The sequence below is a fragment of the Rattus norvegicus genome, chromosome 9, assembly GCF_021556685.1.
Source record: "Rattus norvegicus strain SHRSP/BbbUtx chromosome 9, alternate assembly SHRSP_T2T, whole genome shotgun sequence".
Lineage (NCBI taxonomy): Eukaryota > Metazoa > Chordata > Mammalia > Rodentia > Muridae > Rattus > Rattus norvegicus.
Window position 1 is genome coordinate 71957041 of NC_141542.1, and position 24761 is coordinate 71981801.

A 24761-nucleotide genomic window follows, 5' to 3' on the forward strand; every position below is an offset into this window, starting at 1 on the left:
GTAATGTTTAAGTTGGGTTAAGCATATTTATCTTCTCTAAGAGTTAACATTTCTTTAGGGTAAAAACATAAAATATTTACTTTTAGCCATTGAATACATAGTAATTACTGCTATGTATACTCACTCCTTCTTGCTAAGTCTAAGTCTTCTTGCTCCTGTTTAACAGTAACTCAGCAGCCATTAAGCAACATTTCTATATTCTTCCTTCTCCTACTTTCCCTAGGCATGGAACCCATCATTCTACTGGTGACTTCCGTGGATCAACTCTCTTAGACATACGATGGCATCTTACAGTGCTTATGCTTTTGTTCCTGGGTTATTACCTGACAGCTATTTCCACACTCCATACATGTTGCAAGTAACAGTATTTCATTATTTTAAAAATATTTTTAAGACTACCAAGGTTTTTTTTTTTTTTTTTTTGAGATAGTGTCTAATTATGTAGTTTGGGATAGTGTTGATTCTACAATCCTCTTGTCTCAGTTTCTTGAGTTTTGTTACTACAAGCCAGCTGCCATCACACCTGATACAAGATTTTGACTTTTTCTTTTTCTTTCTTTTTTTTTTTCGGAGCTGGGGACCGAACCCAGGACCTTGCGCTCGCTAGGCAAGCGCTCTACCGCTGAGCTAAATCCCCAACCCCAAGATTTTGACTTTTTAACCATAAGATTATTACTGTTTTATACAAAAATCTACATTTATTAGCATGTTTGCTGTAGAACTCTGCATTTATGTAATTAGTAAATTATATTTTTCATATTTGGTTGTTAATTTTTTATCACCAGTTGCCTGCATCATTGTTTATCTAGTTTGAATATCTTCACTGGTGTTAAATGAAAGATCAAAGTACTAAATTAGAATTCAAAAGACAGAGAGGCTGAGGCTGTAGCCAGGTGGCCACATGCTTGTCTAGCAAGCTCAAGGTCTTAGTTTTGGTCCATAGCACCATGAACAGCAACGAGCAACAACAAAAAGGAGAATTAAGATGATATATTTAAAGACATTCTTTCTTAGATAAATTGGCCACAAGTAAAATAAAGTGACAGAATAATACAGAAGTTCATTTGTTTAGTAAGGGCTGGCTATGTGGCCCAGGCTGGCCTACAACTTGTGATCCTCTAGGTCTGACTTCTTAAGTGCTAGGATTAGAGATGTGTGCCACCATATATAGCAACTGAGAGCATTCTTAACTATTTTAATGAATTCATGCCACAATTCTCTTTCAGCAGAACACAGAGGCTACCAAAAATTATTCTCAGGATATTTAAATACAAAAGAAGAAATAGCTAAGATTATGTTATAGTTTGAATTTGAGCTATCCTTCTTAGGTTTACTGATGAAGGACTGGTTTCCAGCTTGTGGCACTATTTTGGGAGGCTCTGCAAACTTCACGAGGTGGGGTCTTGTTGAAAAGAGTAGGTTATAAGGGTACTTTGGAGCTGTATTTTGTTGCAGGGCTACCTTTCTCTTTTTCTGTTTCTCATCAATAATTAGGTGAACAGACTGAGCAGAATCAACAGAGCCAGACCGAATATTCTGAAACCATGCCCAAAATGTCCTTTCTCCTTTAAGTTGCTTATATTACATATTTCCCCACTCTGAAAAAATAGTATGACACAGAAGAAAATTGGTACCAGAGGAGTAATATTTATTGCTGTGATAAAACTTATCACACGCTAGCTATTACTACCAACTAAACAACATCCACAGACCCTGCCTTGAGTATTAGAAGAGACCGTTGACATACCCACACAGGCTCAGTATAGAAGATTTGGTTTTTAGCTAATAGCATTCTTTTAGTAGGCTCTGAAAACTTTAGGAGGTGAGGTCCAGATAGAAGAACTATGTCAATGAGGTGTGTCTTTGTGGGCTCTATCTTGTTTTGTCTCCCAGTTCATGTCTACCATGCACATCATTTATTTCATCATTGGTGTAGAATCAGTGGAGCCAAAGATTATGCATAGAACCCCTGAACCAATATTAAGCCCAAATCTTTCATCCTTCGAGTCTTTGTTGATCATTTGTCACATGAAAATTCTGATTAACATGGATAGATCAGAAGGGAAACAAAGTCAGCTGTACATGCACTTCTATCTGTAGACTCTTGAGGTTTGTGTGTGTCTTTGGACCATTATAAGACTCAGTGTATAAGGCTGTAGCATTGGCTCAGTGGTTTAGAGCACTTGTAGCTCTTGAAGAAAACCTGAATTCAATCCCCAGCACCTACATGGTGGTTCACAACCATCTGATCCAGGGGGATCTAATGCCCTCTTCTGACCTTTGAGGCACCACGTACATAGGTGGTGCACATACATACATGTAGATAAAACACTCATACATGTAAAAATAAATCTTAAAAATACCCCTTAATGTAAAACCTTAGTACCCATTTTCCTTGAACCCAGAGATATAGTTGGAGCAGTGACACTATTAAGAATCAACATAGTACTCCTTCTTGCTACAAAGATATTGAAGACAATATACGGACCTTTTTAGGGGAATGTTGGGGGGGCAGGAAGGGGGTGGATGGGGAGGGGGAACACTTTTATAGAAGAAGGGGAGCGGGATGGGATGGGGGGTTTATGGCTGGGAAACCGGGAAAGGGAATAACATTTGAAATGTAAATAAAAAATATCAAATAAAAAATATGAAAACAAAAAACTATACAATTAATATTTCAAAGTATAAAAAGTGATATAATGTTTGGACTGGCTCTTTGGAGGCCATCTCAGATTAAATTTCAACATGTTTGGAAGAGCAAAGACAAAATGAGAGAGTACACATTTTTAAAACAGAAGCAAGTACATTATGAACTTAATTAAAAGTTTATTTTCCTAGTTATTTTAGAGAATATGATAGAGATGGCATATACTGATAGAATCCAGGTTACAGTGGTTTGATTTATGACATGTTGACTTAAGATGGAACAACGATAATAATCACACAGTGAAAACCATTTCTAGCCTAAAATTTTGATTTTTCCAGGATTCAGAATATGTATCATGATATCCTTAATATTGGGTACAACTTCCTGTAAGTCATGAAATCGTAAGGGCATAACTGATACTTTGCAGTATATTGAGTTCCTAAGCTTTGCAATTTGATAGGTGAGGTGTACTAAATACATTTTTGTGTTACATGTGATCTTTATTTTTCTCTTTAAAATTATTTATTTTTGGGCTGGAGAGATGGCTCAGTGATTAGGAGCACTGACTGCTCTTCCAGAGGCCCTGAGTTCAACTTCCAGCAATCATATGGTGGGTCACAAACATCTGTAATGAGATCTGATGCCTTCTTCTGGTGTGTCTGAAGACAGCTACAGTGTACTTATATATAATAAATAAATAAATCTTAAAAATATTTATTTTTATTTATGCATATTAATGTTCTGTCTGCATGTATCTGTGTGTACCACATGCATTCCTGGTATCTATAGAGGTTAGAAAAAGGTATCAAATCCCCTAGAACTAGAGCTATATATAGATGGTTATGAACTACCATGTGGGTATCAAACTCAGATCTTCTGCAAGAGCAGCAAGAGCTCTTAACTCCTGACCACCACTCTAGCTCTGACATTTTCATCTTATGATATTTTTTGGGATAGATAAGATGAGAAGCATCTATGTATTGTTGCCTTTTCTGTGTTACATGTAAATAGTTTCCTATTGAACCCAAACATTTGTTTACTTTCAGTTGACCATTTAAATACACTAGTTTCTTAAGGCTAGGATTCTCTTTATTGTCTTAGATTTTCATAAACAAGGAAGTCTTATGCACATGGAACTTATGTACTTCTAGCATTTAACTATATGGTTACTATTATATAGTTCTATGAGTAAAAAAGGTACTACAGACGAGCTTGAAGAGATGGCACAGTGGTTAAGAGCACTGACTGCTTTCCCAGAGGTCCTGAGTTCAATTCCCTGCAACCACATGGTGGCTCACAACCAACTGTAATGGGATCTGATGCCCTCTTTTTGTGTGTCTAAAGACAGCCATGATATACTTGTATTAAATCAATCAATCAACCAATCTATCTATCTATCTTTAAAAATACACTACAGAGTTGAAGGAACATTGTTTGACCTGTGGAGAGCATACAATTTTAAAATCAGGGCCTCAAGTGAGGGATGGGATTGCTATCCCACAGCCAAAGCTCCAACCCATAATTCTTCCTGTCTGAAAGAAATGCAGTGAAAGAAATGGAGAAGAGCCTGAGAAAAAGAAGGTCCAGTGACAGGCTCAAAGGGGAAGCCCCAGACCTGACACCATTACTGAAGCTATGGGGGTGTTCACAAAAAGGGATCTACCATGACTGCTCTCCAAAAGACCCAACAAGCAGCTGAAAGAGTCAGATGCAATAGTTCTTGAAGTTCTAGCCAGAGCAATCAGACAACAAAAGGAGGTCAAGGGGATACAGATCGGAAAAGGAGAAGTCAAAATATCACTATTTGCAGATGATATGATAGTTTATTTAAGTGATCCCAAAAGTTCTACCAGAGAACTACTAAAGCTGATAAACAACTTCAGCAAAGTGGCTGGGTATAAAATTAACTCAAATAAATCAGTAGCCTTCCTCTACACAAAAGAGAAACAAGCCGAGAAAGAAATTAGGGAAACGACACCCTTCATAATAGACCCAAATAATATAAAGTACCTCGGTGTGACTTTAACCAAGCAAGTAAAAGATTTGTACAATAAGAACTTCAAGACACTGAAGAAAGAAATTGAAGAAGACCTCAGAAGATGGAAAGATCTCCCATGCTCATGGATTGGCAGGATTAATATAGTAAAAATGGCCATTTTACCAAAAGCGATCTACAGATTCAATGCAATCCCCATCAAAATACCAATCCAATTCTTCAAAGAGTTAGACAGAACAATTTGCAAATTCATCTGGAATAACAAAAAACCCAGGATAGCTAAAACTATCCTCAACAATAAAAGGACTTCAGGGGGAATCACTGTCCCTGAACTCAAGCAGTATTACAGAGCAATAGTGATAAAAACTGCATGGTATTGGTACAGAGACAGACAGATAGACCAATGGAACAGAATTGAAGACCCAGAAATGAACCCACACACCTATGGGTACTTGATTTTTGACAAAGGAGCCAAAACCATCAAATGGAAAAAAGATAGCATTTTCAGCAAATGGTGCTGGTTCAACTGGAGGTCAACATGTAGAAGAATGCAGATCGATCCATGCTTATCACCCTGTACAAAGCTTAAGTCCAAGTGGATCAAGGACCTCCACATCAAACCAGATACACTCAAACTAATAGAAGAAAAACTAGGGCAGCATCTTGAACACATGGGCACTGGAAAAAATTTCCTGAACAAAACACCAATGGCTTATGCTCTAAGATCAAGAATCGACAAATGGGATCTCATAAAACTGCAAAGCTTCTGTAAGGCAAAGGACACTGTGGTTAGGACAAAACGGCAACAAACAGATTGGGAAAAGATCTGTATAGATCCTACAACAGATAGAGGGCTTCTTTCCGAAATATACAAAGAACTCAAGAAGTTAGACCGCAGGGAGACAAATAACCCTTTTAAAAAATGGGGTTCAGAGCTAAACAAAGAATTCACAGCTGAGGAATGCCGAATGGCTGAGAAGTACCTAAAGAAATGTTCAACATCTTTAGTCATAAGGGAAATGCAAATCAAAACAACCCTGAGATTTCATCTCACACCAGTGAGAATGGCTAAGATCAAAAACTCAGGTGACAGCAGATGCTGGCGAGGATGTGGAGAAAGAGGAACACTCCTCCATTGTTGGTGGGATTGCAAACTGGTACAACCATTCTGGAAATCAGTCTGGAGGTTCCTCAGAAAATTGGACATTGAACTGCCTGAGGATCCAGCTATACCTCTCTTGGGCATATACCCAAAAGATGCCCCAACATATAAAAAAGACACGTGCTCCACTATGTTCATTGCAGCCTTATTTATAATAGCCAGAAGCTGGAAAGAACCCAGATGCCCTTCAACAGAGGAATGGATACAGAAAATGTGGTACATCTACACAATGGAATATTACTCAGCTATCAAAAACAATGCCTTTATGAAATTCTTAGGCAAATGGTTGGAACTGGAAAATATCGTCCTGAGTGAGCTAACCCAATCACAGAAAGACATACATGGTATGCACTCATTGATAAGTGGCTATTAGCCCAAATGCTTGAATTACCCTAGATGCCTAGAACAAATGAAACTCAAGACGGAGGATCAAAATGTGAATGCTTCACTCCTTCTCTAAAAGGGGAACAAGAATACCCTTGGCAGGGAAGAGAGAGGCAAAGATTAAAACAGAGACTGAAGGAACTCCCATTCAGAGCCTGCCCCACATGTGGCCCATACATATACAGCCACCCAATTAGACAAGATGGATGAAGTAAAGAAGCGCAGACCGACAGGAGCCGGATGTAGATCGCTCCTGAGAGACACAGCCAGAATACAGCAAATACAGAGGCGAATGCCAGCAGCAAACCACTGAACTGAGAATAGGACCCCCGTTGAAGGAATCAGAGAAAGAACTGGAAGAGCTTGAAGGGTCTCGAGACCCCATATGTACAACAATGCCAAGCAACCAGAGCTTCCAGGGACTAAGCCACTACCTAAAGACTATACATGGACTGACCCTGGACTCTGACCTCATAGGTAGCAATGAATATCCTAGTAAGAGCACCAGTGGAAGGGGAAGCCCTGGGTCCTGCTACGACTGAACCCCCAGTGAACTAGACTGTTGGGGGGAGGGCGGCAATGGGGGGAGGGTTGGAAGGGGAACACCCATAAGGAAGGGGAGGGGGGAGGGGGATGTTTGCCTGGAAACCAAAGAATTATTATTAAGTATTAAATAAATTAAAAAAAATGAATATTCAGAAAATGAATGTTATGTGTATATATGTGTATGGATGCTTTGTATAGCTTATCCAATAAAACACTGTTAGTCCATGAAATATATAAAAAAAAAAAAAGAGTCAGATGCAGATATGTGCACCCAACCAATGGACAGAGGCTGCTGACCCCACTGGTTGAATTAGGGAAAAGATGGAGGAAGCTAAGGAGGAGAGCAACCCTGTAGGGGGACCGTCAGTCTCAATTAACCTGGACCCCTGAGATCTCTTAGACACTGGATCATCAACCAGGGAGCACACACCAGCTGAGATGAGGCCTCCAACACATATACAGCAGAGGACTCCTGGGTGTGGGTTCAGTCAGAGAAGATGCATCTAACGTTCAAGAGACTGGAGGCCCTAGAAAGTTTAGAGGTCTGGTGGGGTGGGTGAGGTGGGGAGATCCTTGTGGAGAGGTTGGGGGAGAGTGTTTGTGGGGTTATGGGGTGGGCCTGGAGGGGAATAAAATTTAGAGTGTAAAAATAAATAAATAAATTAAAAAAAGCTACAATTCATAGGTTTTCCCTTCGTCTTTTGTTTCCTATAACATAACATTTTATCTTTGCTTAGGACTAGCTGGATATAAGTCAACTTTAGCCTCCGAGTTGATTTATAAGAATAATGGTACTGAAATAAAAAGTGCTGAGGAACACAATGGTGGTATACTTCTGTAGAAACAGTCAGCATTTTTTAGGTGTGTGGCTATTCCAAGATGGAAACATTTGTGGAAATTTAAATCGTATTCCTATTTATGTCTGAATTATACTTTCTTTTTTTATTGATATTTTATTTATTTACATTTCAAAAGTTATCCTCTTTCTCAGTTTCCCCTCTGGAACCCCCCTATCCCATCCCCCTCCCCCTGCTTCTATGAGGGTGTTTTCCCCACCCACTCACTCCCTCCTGCCTTCCGCCTAGCATTTCCCTACACTGGGACATTGAGCCTTCCTAGGACCAAGGGTCTGTCTTTCCACTGATGTCCAACAAAGCCATCCTCTGCTACTTATGCAGCTGGAGCCAAAGGTCCATCCCAATGTACTCTTTGGTTGGTGGTTTAGTCCCTGGGAGCTCTGGGGAGCGGGGGTCTGTTTTGTTGATATTGTTGTTCTTCCTATGGGTTGCAAACCCCTTCAGCTCCTTCAGTCCTTCCTCTAACTCCTTCTCTCTCTCTCTCTCTCTCTCTCTCTCTCTCTCTTTATTAACTTGAGTTTTTCTTATTTACATTTCCAGTGTTATTCCCTTTCCCGGATTCTGGGCCAACATCCCCCAAACCCCTCCCCCTCCCCTTCTTTTTGGGTGTTCCCCTCCATCCTCCCCCCATTGCCACCCTCCCCCCAACAATCACGTTCACTGGGGGTTCAGTCTTAGCAGGACACAGGGCTTCCCCTTCCACTGATGATCTTACTAGGATATTCACTGCTACCTATGAGGTCAGAGTCCAGGGTCAGTCCATGTATAGTCTTTAGGTAGTGGCTTAGTCCCTGGAAGCTCTGGTTGCTTGGCATTGTTGTTCATATGGGGTCTCAAGCCCCTTCAAGCTCTTCCAGTTCTTTCTCTGATTCCTTCAACGGGGGTCCTGTTTTCAGTTCAGTGGTTTGCTGCTGGCATTCGCCTCTGTATTTGCTGTATTCTGGCTGTGTCTCTCAGGAGAGATCTACATCCGACTCCTGTCTGCCTGCACTTCTTTGCTTCATCCATATTGTCTAATTGGGTGGCTGTATATGTATGGGCCACATGTGGGGCAGGCTCTGAATGGGTGTTCCTTCTGTCTCTGTTTTAATCTTTGCCTCTCTATTCCCTGCCAAGGGTATTCTTGTTCCCCTTCTTTTTAGAAGGATTGAAGCATTCACATTTTGATCCTCCGTCTTGAGTTTCAAGTGTTCTATGCATCTAGGGTAATTCAAGCATTTGGGCTAATAGCCACTTATCAATGAGTGCATACCATGTGTGTTCTTCTGTGATTGGGTTACCTCACTCAGGATGATGTTTTCCAGTTCCAACCATTTGCCTAAGAATTTCATAAAGGCATTGTTTTTGATAGCTGAGTAATATTCCATTGTGTAGATGTACCACATTTTCTGTATCCATTCCTCTGTTGAAGGGCATCTGGGTTCTTTCCAGCTTCTGGCTATTATAAATAAGGCTGCAATGAACATAGTGGAGCACGTGTCTTTTTTATATGTTGGGGCATCTTTTGGGTATATGCCCAAGAGAGGTATAGCCTGATCCTCAGGTAGTTCAATATCCAATTTTCTGAGGAACCTCCAGACTGATTTCCAGAATGGTTGTACCAGTCTGCAATCCCACCAACAATGGAGGAGTGTTCCTCTTTCTCCACATCCTCGCCAGCATCTGCTGTCACCTGAGTTTTTGATCTTATCCATTCTCACTGGTGTGAGGTGAAATCTCAGGGTTGTTTTGATTTGCATTTCCCTTATGACTAAAGATGTTGAACATTTCTTTAGGTGTTTCTCAGCCATTCGGCATTCCTCAGCTGTGAATTCTTTTGTTTAGCTCTGAACCCCATTTCTTTTTTTTTTTTATTATTATTAACTTGAGTATTTCTTATATACATTTCGAGTGTTATTCCCTTTCCCGGTTTCCGGGCAAACATCCCCCTCCCCCCTCCCCTTCCTTATGGGTGTTCCCCTCCCCACCCTCCCCCCATTGCCGCCCTCCCCCCAACAGTCTAGTTCACTGGGGCTGAACCCCATTTCTTAATAGGGTTATTTGTCTCCCTGCGGTCTAACTTCTTGAGTTCTTTGTATATTTCGGAAAGAAGCCCTCTATCTGTTGTAGGATCTATACAGATCTTTTCCCAATCTGTTTGTTGCCGTTTTGTCCTAACCACAGTGTCCTTTGCCTTACAGAAGCTTTGCAGTTTTATGAGATCCCATTTGTCGATTCTTGATCTTAGAGCATAAGCCATTGGTGTTTTGTTCAGGAAATTTTTTCCAGTGCCCATGTGTTCAAGATGCTGCCCTAGTTTTTCTTCTATTAGTTTGAGTGTATCTGGTTTGATGTGGAGGTCCTTGATCCACTTGGACTTAAGCTTTGTACAGGGTGATAAGCATGGATCGATCTGCATTCTTCTACATGTTGACCTCCAGTTGAACCAGCACCATTTGCTGAAAATGCTATCTTTTTTCCATTTGATGGTTTTGGCTCCTTTGTCAAAAATCAAGTACCCATAGGTGTGTGGGTTCATTTCTGGGTCTTCAATTCTGTTCCATTGGTCTATCTGTCTGTCTCTGTACCAATACCATGCAGTTTTTATCACTATTGCTCTGTAATACTGCTTGAGTTCAGGGACAGTGATTCCCCCTGAAGTCCTTTTATTGTTGAGGATAGCTTTAGCTATCCTGGGTTTTTTGTTATTCCAGATGAATTTGCAAATTGTTCTGTCTAACTCTTTGAAGAATTGGATTGGTATTTTGATGGGGATTGCATTGAATCTGTAGATTGCTTTTGGTAAAATGGCCATTTTTTACTATATTAATCCTGCCAATCCATGAGCATGGGAGATCTTTCCATCTTCTGAGGTCTTCTTCAATTTCTTTCCTCAGTGTCTTGAAGTTCTTATTGTACAGATCTCTTACTTGCTTGGTTAAAGTCACACCGAGGTACTTTATATTATTTGGGTCTATTATGAAGGGTGTCGTTTCCCTAATTTCTTTCTCGGCTTGTTTCTCTTTTGTGTAGAGGAAGGCTACTGATTTATTTGAGTTAATTTTATACCCAGCCACTTTGCTGAAGTTGTTTATCAGCTTTAGTAGTTCTCTGGTGGAACTTTTGGGATCACTTAAGTATACTATCATATCATCTGCAAATCGTGATATTTTGACTTCTTTTCCGATCTGTATCCCCTTGACCTCCTTTTGTTGTCTGATTGCTCTGGCTAGAACTTCAAGAAGTATATTGAATAAGTAGGGAGAGAGTGGGCAGCCTTGTCTAGTCCCTGATTTTAGTGGGATTGCTTCAAGTTTCTCTCCATTTAGTTTAATGTTAGCAACTGGTTTGCTGTATATAGCTTTTACTATGTTTAGGTATGGGCCTTGAATTCCTATTCTTTCCAGGACTTTTATCATGAAGGGGTGTTGAATATTGTCAAATGCTTTCTCAGCGTCTAATGAAATGATCATGTGGTTTTGTTCTTTTAGTTTGTTTATATAATGGATCACGTTGATGGTTTTCCATATATTAAACCTTATCCCTGCATGCCTGGGATGAAGCCTACTTGATCGTGGTGGATGATTGTTTTGATGTGCTCTTGGATTCGGTTTGCCAGAATTTTATTGAGTATTTTTGCGTCGATATTCATAAGGGAAATTGGTCTGAAGTTCTCTTTCTTTGTTGGGTCTTTGTGTGGTTTAGGTATAAGAGTAATTGTGGCTTCATAGAAGGAACTCAGTAGTGCTCCATCTGTTTCAATTTTGTGGAATAGTTTGGATAATATTGGTATGAGGTCTTCTATGAAGGTCTGATAGAATTCTGCACTAAACCCATCTGGACCTGGGCTCTTTTTGGTTGGGAGACCTTTAATGACTGCTTCTATTTCCTTAGGAGTTATGGGGTTGTTTAAATGGTTTATCTGTTCCTGATTTAACTTCGGTTCATGGTATCTGTCTAGGAAATTGTCCATTTCCTGCAGATTTTCAAGTTTTGTTGAATATAGGCTTTTATAGTAAGATCTGATGATTTTTTGAATTTCCTCTGAATCTGTAGTTATGTAGAATATGTAGTCCCTTTTCATTTCTGATTTTGTTAATTTAGACACACTCTCTGTGTCCTCTTGTTAGTCTGGCTAAGGGTTTATCTATCTTGTTGATTTTCTCAAAGAACCAACTTTTGGTTCTGTTGATTCTTTCTATGGTCCTTTTTGTTTCTACTTGGCTGATTTCACCTCTGAGTTTGATTATTTCCTGCCTTCTACTCCTCCTGGGTGTATTTGCTTCTTTTTGTTCTAGAGCTTTTAGGGGTGCTGTCAAGCTGGTGACATATGCTCTCTCCTGTTTCTTTCTGCAGACACTCAGAGCTATGAGTTTTCCTCTTAGCACAGCTTTCATTGTGTCCCATAAGTTTGGGTTTGTTTTACCTTCATTTTCATTAAAGTTTAAGAAGTCTTTAATTTCTTTTTTTATTTCTACCTTGACCAGGTTATCGTTGAGTAGAGCATTGTTCAACTTCCACATATATGTGGGCATTTTTCCCTTATTGTTATTGAAGACCAGCTTTAGGCCGTGGTGGTCTGATAGCACGCATGGGATTATTTCTATCTTTCTGTACCTGTTGAGGCCCGTTTTTTGACCAATTATATGGTCAATTTTGGAGAAAGTACCATGAGGAGCTGAGAAGAATGTATATCCTTTTGCTTTAGGATAGAATGTTCTATAAATATCTGTTAAGTCCATTTGGTTCATGACTTCTCTTAGTCTGTCTACGCCTCTGCTTAATTTGTTTCCATGATCTGTCCATTGATGAGAGTGGGGTGTTGTAATCTCCCACTATTATTGTGTGAGGTGCAATGTGTGTTTTGAGCTTTAGTAAGGTTTCTTTTACATATGTAGGTGCCCTTGTATTTGGGGCATAGATATTTAGGATTGAGAGTTCATCTTGGTGGATTTTTCCTTTGATGAATATGAAGTGTCCTTCCTTATCTTTTTTGATGACTTTTAGTTGGAAATTGATTTTATTTGATATTAGAATGGCTACTCCAGCTTGCTTCTTCTGACCATTTGCTTGGAAAGTTGTTTTCCAGCCTTTCACTCTGAGGTAGTGTCTGTCTTTGTCTCTGAGGTGTGTTTCCTGTAGGCAGTAGAATGCAGGGTCCTCATTGCGTATCCAGTTTGTTAATCTATGTCTTTTTATTGGGGAGTTGAGACCATTGATGTTGAGAGATGTTAAGGAATAGTGATTATTGCTTCCTGTTATATTCATATTTGGATGTGAGGTTATGTTTATGTGCTTTTCTTCTCTTTGTTTTGTTGCCAAGACGATTATTTTCTTGCTTTTTCTAGGGTGTAGCTTGCCTCCTTGTGTTGGGCTTTACCATTTATTATCCTTTGTAGTGCTGGATTTGTAGAAAGATATTGTGTAAATTTGGTTTTGTCATGGAATATCTTGGTTTCTCCATCTATGTTAATTGCGAGTTTTGCAGGATACAGTAACCTGGGCTGGCATTTGTGTTCTCCTAGGGTCTGTATGACATCTGTCCAGGATCTTCTGGCTTTCACAGTTTCTGGCGAAAAGTCTGGTGTGATTCTGATAGGTCTGCCTTTATATGTTACTTGACCTTTTTCCCTTACTGCTTTTAATATTCTTTCTTTATTTTGTGCGTTTGGTGTTTTGACTATTATGTGACGGGAGGTTTTTCTTTTCTGGTCCAATCTATTTGGAGTTCTGTAGGCTTCTTGTATGCCTATGGGTATCTCTTTCTTTAGGTTAGGGAAGTTTTCTTCTATGATTTTGTTGAAGATATTTACTGGTCCTTTGAGCTGGGAGTCTTCACTCTCTTCTATACCTATTATCCTTAGGTTTGATCTTCTCATTGAGTCCTGGATTTCCTGTATGTTTTGGACCAGTAGCTTTTTCTTTTTTCTTTTTCTGCTTTACATTATCTTTGACAGTTGAGTCAATGATTTCTATGCAATCTTGTGCTCCTGAGGTTCTCTCTGCTATCTCTTGTATTCTGTTGGTGATGCTTGTATCTATGGCTCCTTGTCTCTTCCTTTGGTTTTCTATATCCAGGGTTGTTTCCATGTGTTCTTTCTTGATTGCTTCTATTTCCATTTTTAATTCCTTCAACTGTTTGTGTTTTCCTGGAATTCTTTCAGGTATATTTTGTGATTCCTCTCTGTAGGCTTCTACTTGTTTATTTATGTTTTCCTGCCTTTCTCTAAGGGAGTTCTTCATGTCTTTCTTGAAGTCCTCCAGCATCATGATCAAATATGATTTTGAATCTAGATCTTGCTTTTCTGGTGTGTTTGGATATTCCATGTTTGCTTTGGTGGGAGAATTGGGCTCCGATGATGCCATGTAGTCTTGGTTTCTGTTGCTTGGGTTCCTGCGCTTGCCTCTCGCCATCAGATTATCTCTAGTGTTACTTTGTTCTGCTATTTCTGACAGTGGCTAGACTGTCCTATAAGCCTGTGTGTCAGGAGTGCTGTAGACCTGTTTTCCTGTTTTCTTTCAGCCAGTTATGGGGACAGAGTGTTCTGCTTTCGGGCGTGTAGTTTTTCTATCTACAGGTCTTCAGCTGTTCCTGTGGGCCTTTGTCTGGAGTTCACCAGGCAGGTCGCTTGGAGCAGAAAAGTTGGTCTTACCTGTGGTCCCGAGGCTCAAGTTTGCTCGTGGGGTGTTGCTTATGAGCTCTCCATGGGGGCAGCAACCAGTAGGACCTGCGCCGCCCTTTCCAGGAGCCCCCGTGCACCAGAGTCCCAGATGGCGTTTGGTGTTTTCCTCTGGAGTCAGAGATGTGGGCAGAGTGTAGTCTCTTCTGGTTTCCGTGGCATGTCTGCCTCTCTGAAGGTTTAGCTCTCCCTCCCACGGGATTTGGGTGCAGAGAACTGTTTATCCAGTCGGTCCCTTCAGGTTCCGGAGGTGTCTCAGACGCAGGGGACCTGCTGCTCCTGTGCCCTTATCTACTGGAACCCAGAGGCCGTATACAGTTTCCTCTTGGGCCAGGGATGTGGGCAGGGGTGGGCAGTGTTGGTGGTCTCTTCTGCTCTGCCGTCTCAGGATTCCTTCCTCTAACTCCTATACTGTCTTTCAAAAGAGTAAACTATCCACTGTGGGTACTGGTAACCAAAACTGGTTCCTCTGCAAGAACAGTATATGCTCTTAACCCCCTGATCTTATCTCTCTAGCTCACATACTTCAGTTTTCCAAATGGTGAAAGCATCCAAATGTTTTTCTTCTAGCTTATAAAAGTTACATTGCTATGACTCATAGTTACCCAACTGTGCAGTAGTATATCAGAACTTTTACTACCAAGACTGACTTGGTACCTGTGATGATTTGGAATGTCAACTTGAAATATCCCAAAATCACCTGAGAAGGAATTCTCAATCAGGGATTGCCGACATCAGGTGGGCCTTTGGGCATGTTTGGGGGAATGTCTTGGTTATTATCTTACCTAGCCTACTGTGGGTAGCACCATTGCCTGGTCAGGGGTACTAAACAAATAGAATGTAAGGATGCAATTGTTCTCTATTTATTCTTAATAGTGGATGTGATGTGAAAAGTTGCTTAAGTTTCTGAACTGACTTCCCTGAAATGATGGGCCATAACATGCAACTGTAAGCCCAATAAACCAATTTCTCTTTAAGTGTCCTTTGTCAGGGTATTTTATCATAGCAATAGAAAGAACATCGGCCCAGTAACCATTGATCACTGCGCTGGTTAGTTTTAAGTGCCAATTTGATACTACCTAGAATTGCTTAGGAATTCTACATAATCAGGCTGGTTGGCGGGTATGTCTATGAGAGATCTCTTTGGTTGTTATTGATGCTGGAAGACCCAACCCATTGTGGGTGACACACTTTAGGGGCTTATCCTTTAACTGTACAAGAGGGAAGAAAGTTAGCTGAGCACCAAGGATATGCTTATTATCTCTTTGCTTTTGACTGTGTCATATAACTAACTAGCTGTTCCTGCTTTGTCTTCCTCATAGCAATGGACTGTAACTTGAAATTGTATATGTCAAATGTACCCTTTCTTCCCTAAACTGGTTTTTGCTCAAGTATTTTATTGTAGCAACAGAAATGAAACTAGAACACAAGTCTTCTCATCAGTTGTAAAAGTGACCCATACTTACAAAAACAAAAGAATCAAAAGACTCTAACTAAAAAAAAAAAAAAAGATACTAATGTTTCCAGGAAAAATTTACATAGGAAGAACACAGCTGATATTTCAAGTGCCAACTAATATTTTTAAGTTGGTTTAATATGACTTAGAAAAAAAGAGGTCTCTAATAATGCAGCATTTGCATTTAAGATTTCTGTGTTTATAATATGAATATGGTACAAACAAAAGTGGATATCTTCTTTTCCACAGTAAAACTTGTAAAGTGAAGCACTGTTGTAGTGTTCTACACAACTATGGAATAGTACTCGAGTTTCTGTTCCAGTGACAGTTTTTTTTTACTGAGATCACTAAATTACTAAAGAATAATTAATTATGTAATGCACAGGGCACTCTACATTGAAATTTTTGATTATAGTACCTTGGTGGCAGAGTACTTGCCAAGATATATGAGACTCTGGGATCAATGTTTGGCACCACCAACAAATTTTGGGTATAAAACACATAGGAAATTCTACCTTTTATTGAAACACAAAAGGTTTAAAACTTCTTATACAATAGTCCTGCATTCCAGGTTTGATTTTGAAAATTTATTAAATTTTTTCCAAGTTCAACAAAAGTGTAATTCCTATATCACTAAATAAAAGAGTAAGACAGGTTTCTATGTACAATTTCTGGTGTTGCTTACTTAGAAATCTAAGACAACTTAGACATGTGCATACTCTTTAAGCAGAAAAATCAAACTTTAAATGAACATCTTATTACAATTTGGCACTATATTTCCTATTTGTGTTATTATTTAAGCTACAATTTCAATTATTTTAAGCCTATCTATGCCTCCCTTCTTCTCTCACATACATATCCAATGCATCCAGATTTACCATTTATCGATGCTGCTGCCAATATCAGTGGAAGTTTGCTTTTGAAGATGTTTCTTACAATACTGAAAATGAAGCCTCCATAATGAGGCTTACTAACACTTTAGATTTTAATGTGAACTCAAACTTGGGGTTTTATTTCATATCTGCAGTTCATAGAAGGAAATAAAGGGATGCTGTGTGTAGTCACAGCAGTGAGTGGTTATGGTACAGGGCATGAGGGGATAGAGTTCAACACATACGATGGATCAGGCTCATAAATAGGAGTGTAAAATAGCTATTCTCCTTCATTTTACCACAGAGTATACTTCCTTATTCCATTAAACTAAGATGTACAAAAAATTCATATCACCAGCAAAACAGTTAATCAATCTGCAATTCTTTACTATGATGAAGGCCAGTTTTCTAACATGATGATCCTGAGCTTCCCTAAGAAACCCAGAACAAAGGAAGAAAACGTACTGCTTCACAGCAGATGACCAAAATATAGGAACTATACACATGGATCTAATTAGATTGTTTACTTGGGTGATAGAACATTCTTTGACCAGAAATGATTCGACCTACACAAATATATTCTTGAGAGGCATGAAGTGGAGATGACTAGCTCTTTCACCTTCATACAGATGCTGTATTACTGACACAGATAGTCCTAGGTGCTACACCTAGGACAGAAAACTCAGACATAAGAAGTAGATTCAGGGGCTGAAGGAAGAGATCAAAAGGGAAGGAGGATTCATTGGCATGAGAACAGAGTCTGTATTTGAGGTGATGAAAAAGGGTAGAAGTGTTGATAATTTTTATAGTGCTGTGAATATAATTACAGACACAAAATGTTAAAATGGTAAGCTTAAGTTTATGTATCTCTATATCACAATAAAACACATTAACCATGAGGGATTTATAATACTTCAAAAATAGTTAATAGAAATTGTTAATTTAGAATTTATTTCCTCCATATAAAATTATTCACTAATTTTTTACTTTTGATCATAGATGGGAAAAAAGTGTCCAGAGCATAATGGAAAAAAACAGAAAAACTCAAAATGAACTCCTTACTTTAATTGGCTCAGGCTGCATCATAGGTGCAGGCATAGCAATGGCACTTGAAGCATAAACCTGGTGATATGCTGCTTGAACTCCATGGTCAGAATAAGGCTGTTACAAAAGAGGCAGTGAGGAAATAAGAGGGGAGAGAATAAAAAAAGAAGTGTTACTTTCATTTATTAAAATACTTATGTTTTCCACCACATACAAAACCTCATTCACCATGTTTAATCAAGTTATAGTCTGATCAAGAAACAGAATTACTCTAAATCTTCACATATCCTGTGAATCATATATATGATGCATGGGGAAAAATGAACACTCAATTATACTTAAGAAAGCTGATGAGGATGGTAATCAAAAATTTCCTAGAGGCACTGATGTTCAATTTAAAAGAACTGGGAACACAGTGAGGGACAGTGTGATTAAATTGGAGGTAAGTAAGAAGACACTTCTTTTGGGAGACCTATGTAAGTTATTTGGTAAGCTGGAAAGAAAATTATAGGCTGAAGGGAAAAATTAGCCTGGAGAGCAATAAACAGAAGGCAGATACTTTAACAGTATATTTAAATGATAATAAATGCTGGTAAGGATGTGGAGGAAGAGGAATCATTTGTTCTGTTTGTGGTAGTGTAAACTGGTACTGTCACCATGGAAATTAGTATGAAGGCTTCTCAAAAAATTAAATACAGAATTACCAGAAGACTCAGCTATATCAAATCCTGAACATCTATCTAAGGGAGTCTATAACCTACACAGGGATACTTGCATACCCATGTTTATTGTTGGTCTATTCATAATAGGAAGGAGATATAATCAATGTAGTTATCCATCAACACATGAATAGATTTAAAATATCTAAAATATACTATCAAATTATTGAATTTAAATATTTTTAATATCCTGTCTTCAAAACCTGATTATATATATGATATATATATATATTTTTTCTACTTATAGGGCATCTTGATTTGTTTTTTTCCCATTTCAAGTGCTCAATTGCTATATGTAGCTAGTGACTATTATCTAGGATACCGCAGTACAAAAATCAAACATGAGGTTGGCTTTAAAATTATGGATAGGACAACATCAAACTGAATATTTAGGGTGAAAGATCGAAGAGCCAAACATGAAATTCTGGGGAGCCAAAGTTCAGCCACAAAGGAAAATAAAAGCTGGTAAAGGAACTCCAGCAGAGGGCAGTACTGTGTGTGCAAACACAGGTCCTACACAGACATAAAATATGTACATTGTTCCTGAAGGCTTAAGGAAGGAAGGACTGAGGACGTTAAATAATTTCCTTAAGAATCAGAGTTATCAGGGAAATGGAAATCAAAACAACCCTGAGATTCCACCTCACACCAGTCAGAATGGCTAAGATCAAAAACTCAGGTGAGAGCAGATACTGGAGAGGATGTGGAGAAAGAGGAACACTCTTCCATTGCTGGTGGGATTGCAAGCTGGTACAACCACTCTGTAAATCATTCTAGAGGTTTCTCAGAAAATTGGACATAGTACTATCTGAGGACACAGCTATACCACTCCTGGTATAGCTCCAACATATAACAAGTACACAGGCTCCACTATGTTCATAGCAGCCTTATTTATAATAGCCAGAACCTGGAAACAACCCAGATATCCTTCAACGGAATAATGGATACAGAAAATGTGGTCCATTTACACAATGGAGTACTACTCAGCTATTAAAAACAATGACTTCATGAAATTCATAGGGAAATGGATGGAACTAGAAAATATCATCCTGAGTGAAGTAATCCAGTCACAAAAGAACACGCATGGTATGCACTCACTGGTAAGTAAGTATATATTAGCCCAAAAGCTCGGAATACCCAAGATGCAATTCACAGACCACAGAAGCTCAAGAAGAAGGATGACCAAAGTGTGGATGCTTCAGTCCTTCTTAGAAGGGGGAACAAAATACTCATGGGAGGAAATACAGGAAAAAAGAGTGAAGCAGGAACTGAAGGAAAGGCTATCCAGAGGCTGCCTCACCTCGGAATCCATCCCATATGCAGCCATCAAACCCAATCACTATTGCTGATGCCAAGAAGTGCTTGTTGACAGGAGCCTGATATACCTGTCTCCTGAGAGGCTCTCATAGAGCCTTACTGATACAGATGAGGAAGCTTGTAGCTAACCATCGGACTGAGCATGGGGACCCTAATGGAGGAGTTAGAGAAAGGACTGAAGGAGCTGAAGGGGTTTGCAACCCCATAGGAAGAACAACAATATCAACCAAACAGACCCCCCAGAGCTCCCAGGGACTAAGCCAACCAAAGAGTACCCATAGATCCAGCTGCATAAGTAGCAGAGGATGGCCTTGTTGGGCATCAATGGGAGAAGAAACCCTTGGTCCTGTGAAGGCTTGATGCCTCAGTGTAGAGGAATGCCTGGGCAGGGAGGTGGGAGGGAGTGGGTGGGGGAGAACCCTCATGGAGGCAGGGCGTGGGAAAATGGGATAGGGGGTTTCTGGAGGGGAAACCAGGAAAGGGGATAATATTTGAAATATAGACATGAAAATATCCAATAAAAAATGGAAAAAGAAAAAAAGAATTACACTAAAGTGGCAAAGTTGTGAACCAATGGAGAAATTGACTTAAAATACAAGAGGGGAAAAATAGATCATAGTATAAGTTGAGATCCCTGAAAGGAATAAAAGTGGAGGTTTCCAGGGCTTAATAGGTAGAAACAACCTTGGACAAGACCAAGCTACCAAAGAAAAATGAAAAACATAAGCTGGATTAGGACCTCTGTAAGTTTATGTTGGGAGTTGGAGGCTATGTTGGTTTCTATGAACTGGTTTCAATTTTTATGAGAGGGAAAGCAAAGTTGTATTATAAGAGTGAAAAGTAGGGAGGAGACTGGAACGAAAAGGAGGAAGAGACAGGAGAGAGAGGCAGAGAAGCCGTGGCAGGACAATATGGCGGGTGATGTTAAGATTCCACTCTGTGTATTTACAGGTTGTTATTAGTGTTCTTAAGGGAAGGCTAGTACTGGGCTTTGTATGTTTAGGTGAGCAATTATGTCTTATCAATTTGGGTCAAAGGTTAAAAAAGGAGTGAAAAGGGGAGTCTGCAGTAGTAAAGGCATGGTAGAAGTTCAAAGTGGTCATTGAGACACATCACTGAATGCATTCATATATTTGATTTCTTTTTAGGAAACTTAAACATAACATTAACAATAAAAGCCCTGCAAGTTTTAATTATGTGAAAAACCCACTTAACTTGTAAGCCATTACATTTTATTTATTAAATTATATATTAGTAAGAGTACATATTCTGCTGGAAACAGTACCAAAATAAAAGAATACAGATGTAATTAAGTATAAGCTGCTTAGTCACAGCAATAACTTTTAGAAAAAAATCTTATTAGATTAAATAAGGAATGACTACATACTGGCCATAAGTACCTCATACTAATAATTAGAAATATGGGTTAAAGCCCAAAGTAGATTTTTGTGAAAATCTAATGTAAAAACAGGTATTGAGGGTAGGGTACAGGACTGAAGTCTTGAGGGCCAGCAGAAAGAATGAAAACAGGCAACCGCAGGAGGTAGGAGGTAGGGAGACCCTCTAGAACGTACCAGAGACCTGGGAGGTGAGAGATACTCAAGACTCAGAGGGAGGAACTTTAGATGAAATGCCCTACAATGGGGAGAGGGAACTTGTAGTGTCCACCTCCAGTAGAAAGGCAGGGCAGAAAATGGAGGGAAGGGGTTGCCATCCCACAGTCAAAAACTCTGACCCAGAATTGTTCCTGTCTTGAAGTAATTACAGGGACAAAAATGGAGAAAAGCCTGAGGAAAAGGAGGTCCAGTGACAGGCCCAACTTGGGATCCAGTTCAAGGCCTGACACCATTACTGATGCCATGGTGTGCTTACAAACAGGAACCTATCATGAGGGCCCTCTGAAAGACCCAACAAGCAGCTGAGTCAGATGCAGATATTTACATCCAGCCAATGGACAGAAGCTGGTGACCTCTGTGGTTGAATTAGGGAAAAGCTGGAAGAAGCTGAGGAGGAGGGAGATCCTATAGGGAGACCAGTAGTCTCAAGTAACCTGGACCCCTGGGATCTCTCAGACATTGAACCACCAACCAGGCAGCATACACCAGCTGAGATGAGGCCCCCAACACATACACAGCAGAGGAATTCTGGGTCTGAACTCAGTCAGGGAAGATGCACCTAACCCTTGAGAGATTTGAGGCCCCAGGGAGTGGGGATGGCTGGTGGGTTGGGAGGATGCCTGGGGACATCCTCTTGGAGACAGTGGTTGGGGGGAGCAGGTGTGGGATGTGGAACAGTCAGAAGGTGGACCTGCAGGAGGATAAAGCCTGGACTGTAAAAAAAGATTTTAAAGAATTATTTTTTTTACTTTATTCCCACATCTATGCAAATCAGAAAACAAGAAAATATCACAAGACAAAGTTCTGAAATTTCATCATCAATTAAATTCGAACGTGTCTATGGGTTTCAAATCACGAACCATTTATAATGTGTACCTCTGCTGTATAATTTGGACAAACTTAAAAGAGGATTCTGAGGCTTTTACTCACCAAGAATAAGGATTTCCCTAGATGTCAATGAAAAAATGACCTAAAGAGTCTCAGAGGCCAGTAGGTTCAGGCCAATGTAAAAATAAAGATCTAATTTTATAATGCTTAATAGTCATGGAGGGGAATATAATGTCTACATTACTTTTTCTGTCTACTCTGTAGACTTTTAGCAGAATAACATTGCCAGAGGTGAAACAGGGTGAAGGTTAGTCTAAGTACTGATTGATGCATCTCAATATGGAGAACCTATAATAAGGAGAGAGTGAACTAGGAACTAAGATGATCACCAGCAAGGATATGGACAAAAGGGAACCCTTTGATAATATGGAGTGAATAAAAATCAAGGTAGTTATTATGCAAAACAGTACTAGGTTTCTAAAAAATACTATTATATGATTCAGCACATCTGTGCTTTTGGATACACACACATCACATACATATATTCATACACATGTAACACACAGATACACACATGCAAAGGAAATGAGCCAACTTGTCAGAGATTTATCTGAACTCTTAAGAACATTGCAGCATTATTCATAATAACAAAGGAGTGGAAAATGTAGCTTAGTGGTAGAATACTTGCTCAACAGTATAGAAAGCTTGGGTTTGTTTCTCAGTATCAACAAAACAAAACAAAACAAAAACCAAAAGCAACAAAACCCCAAAGACCTATATTCTATATTCTTATTTTACAGATAGCAATGCTAATAGTCAGCTTTAGTGTTCATCAGTGGGTGGAGATAATGTAGAGTATTATAGCAGAGTAACACAGTCTTAAACTAAAAGGAGGAAATTCTGTCAGTTATGACATCACAGATAAACCTGGAGGACATTATACCTTGAAATAAGCCAGGCACAGAAAAATAAATATTTTTCAACGCTCCTATGTGGGGTCTGAAAAATCAAACTCACAGAAGCAGAGATTAAGATAGTGCTTTTCACAGGTGGGGAGAAAGCTGAGAAGATGTGGTCAAATGGTAGAGTTATAGATTCAGATAGGATAGATGTTTTCTATCTATCCTATAGATAAAGAGTCACTGTACAGCATGGTGACTGAGGAAATAAGAATGGGTTATAAAGTTGAAAATTGCTGAGAAACTGTAAATGTTTTCACTACAAACAAAAACCTAAACAAGCCCATGAAGAGATGAATTACATTGACTGTGGAAATTAACTTAGAATATATACAATTACAAAGTATCATGTAGTTCATAAATATTTATAGTACAATTTTCTACTCAATTACATTTCACTAAATCTGGAAAATAGGAAACACAAAAAAGTAAATGGGGGATGAGACAAAGAATGAAGAAATTCTAGTAAAAGTATGAAGAGTAACAACGCTAAGATCTAACTGTGGAAATTACTGTTCCAGGATAAAATTATGTTATAAGCTTTAGTACTAGAAAGAGAACAAAAGAATGCACTCAGCGAGATGCTGATTGACAACATACCGTCTCATCTGCATGGTTCTTGCACATGGATGACGCTATTAGTGACACACCGAGGATATAACTTAAAGACAGTGAAGATAGTATTTGTAATTTATAGTTGATTTATATTATAGGAAGATTTTTAAATTTTACATTGGTTTAAAGATTCTATGCTTTTAACTGACAGAATTATTGGCAACAGTACAAACTAATAAGAAAATAAGAAGGTGCAAATATGTGACACATTAAAACTTTGAAAGAAACTTGGAATGTGATTCAGAAGTAGTTACTGAAAAGTTCTAGGATAAAGGAACACTCTTAGAATAAAAATGGTAGATATGAATAAATCAGAGAAAACAGTTTTAATAATGAGCTTCAACAAATTAAAAAAGGTCTAAATATTAACAAGGTAGTTATAACCAATCACTTTACCACGAAGCTGGGAATGGAAGCTTAGTTGCTGTGCATTTTCCTAAGATCTATAGGACCTTGGGTTGAACTCCTAACCCTGAGCAGATGAGAAACATAAAGGACAAACATGTACCTCTGGAACTGAAGCTTCCATCAGAGACAGTGGAGGAGGGACACAGCCTCCATCTTGTGCAATCTCTACTGGTTGATAAATAACCTCAGAAGGTTGCAGATATAGGAATGGAGCAGAAGAAGCAGGGGACTAAAACACAAAGTGATCATTGTTATTCAAATATACCATAATGACTTACCCTAAAATGAAAAATGTTATTTGCTGCCTATTTTCCTAAAATTATTTTTCAGGGATAGTATAGAATTGTCTTAGAAACAGACAAGAAAATTTGAGTTGTCATATATTTCAGCTGTATGGATATTATTAAGGATATAATTATTATTATAGATATTTTTTAATGGTAAGTAGTGAATGTTTTTAAGTGCTTCAGAACCTCATACATAAACAGAGACAATAGTTGTAGGTATATCACCATTAAAAATTGTAGTAATAAGTCCAATAATATTTAAATTGGTGGTGTCTACCTTCAATTTTGTAACTTCACATAGGTGTAAAATTATACCACTAAATATTTTTTGGTGGAATACTATTTCTTAGAAAAATTTTGGAAAATAATAATTTCAGATTTTATAGTAT

General features: G+C 38.9%; 1 protein-coding gene across 11 annotated transcripts in view; it reads right to left on the minus strand.

The window, feature by feature from the left end:
- Positions 1 to 24761, minus strand: part of Boll (boule RNA binding protein) — a 129162-nt gene that overhangs the window by 51131 nt on the left and 53270 nt on the right. For 6 of the 11 annotated variants that reach the window (XR_015628851.1, NM_001432509.1, NM_001432518.1 and 3 more), the window contains 2 exon segments: positions 24186 to 24314; positions 17642 to 17740 (listed from right to left, as the gene is read on the minus strand). Coding sequence is in view for 10 of the 11 variants with exons in the window: in NM_001432509.1 (NP_001419438.1) it covers positions 17642 to 17740; positions 24186 to 24314 (228 nt within the window). In the remaining variant the exon portion in view is untranslated. 11 annotated transcript variants of the gene reach the window in all.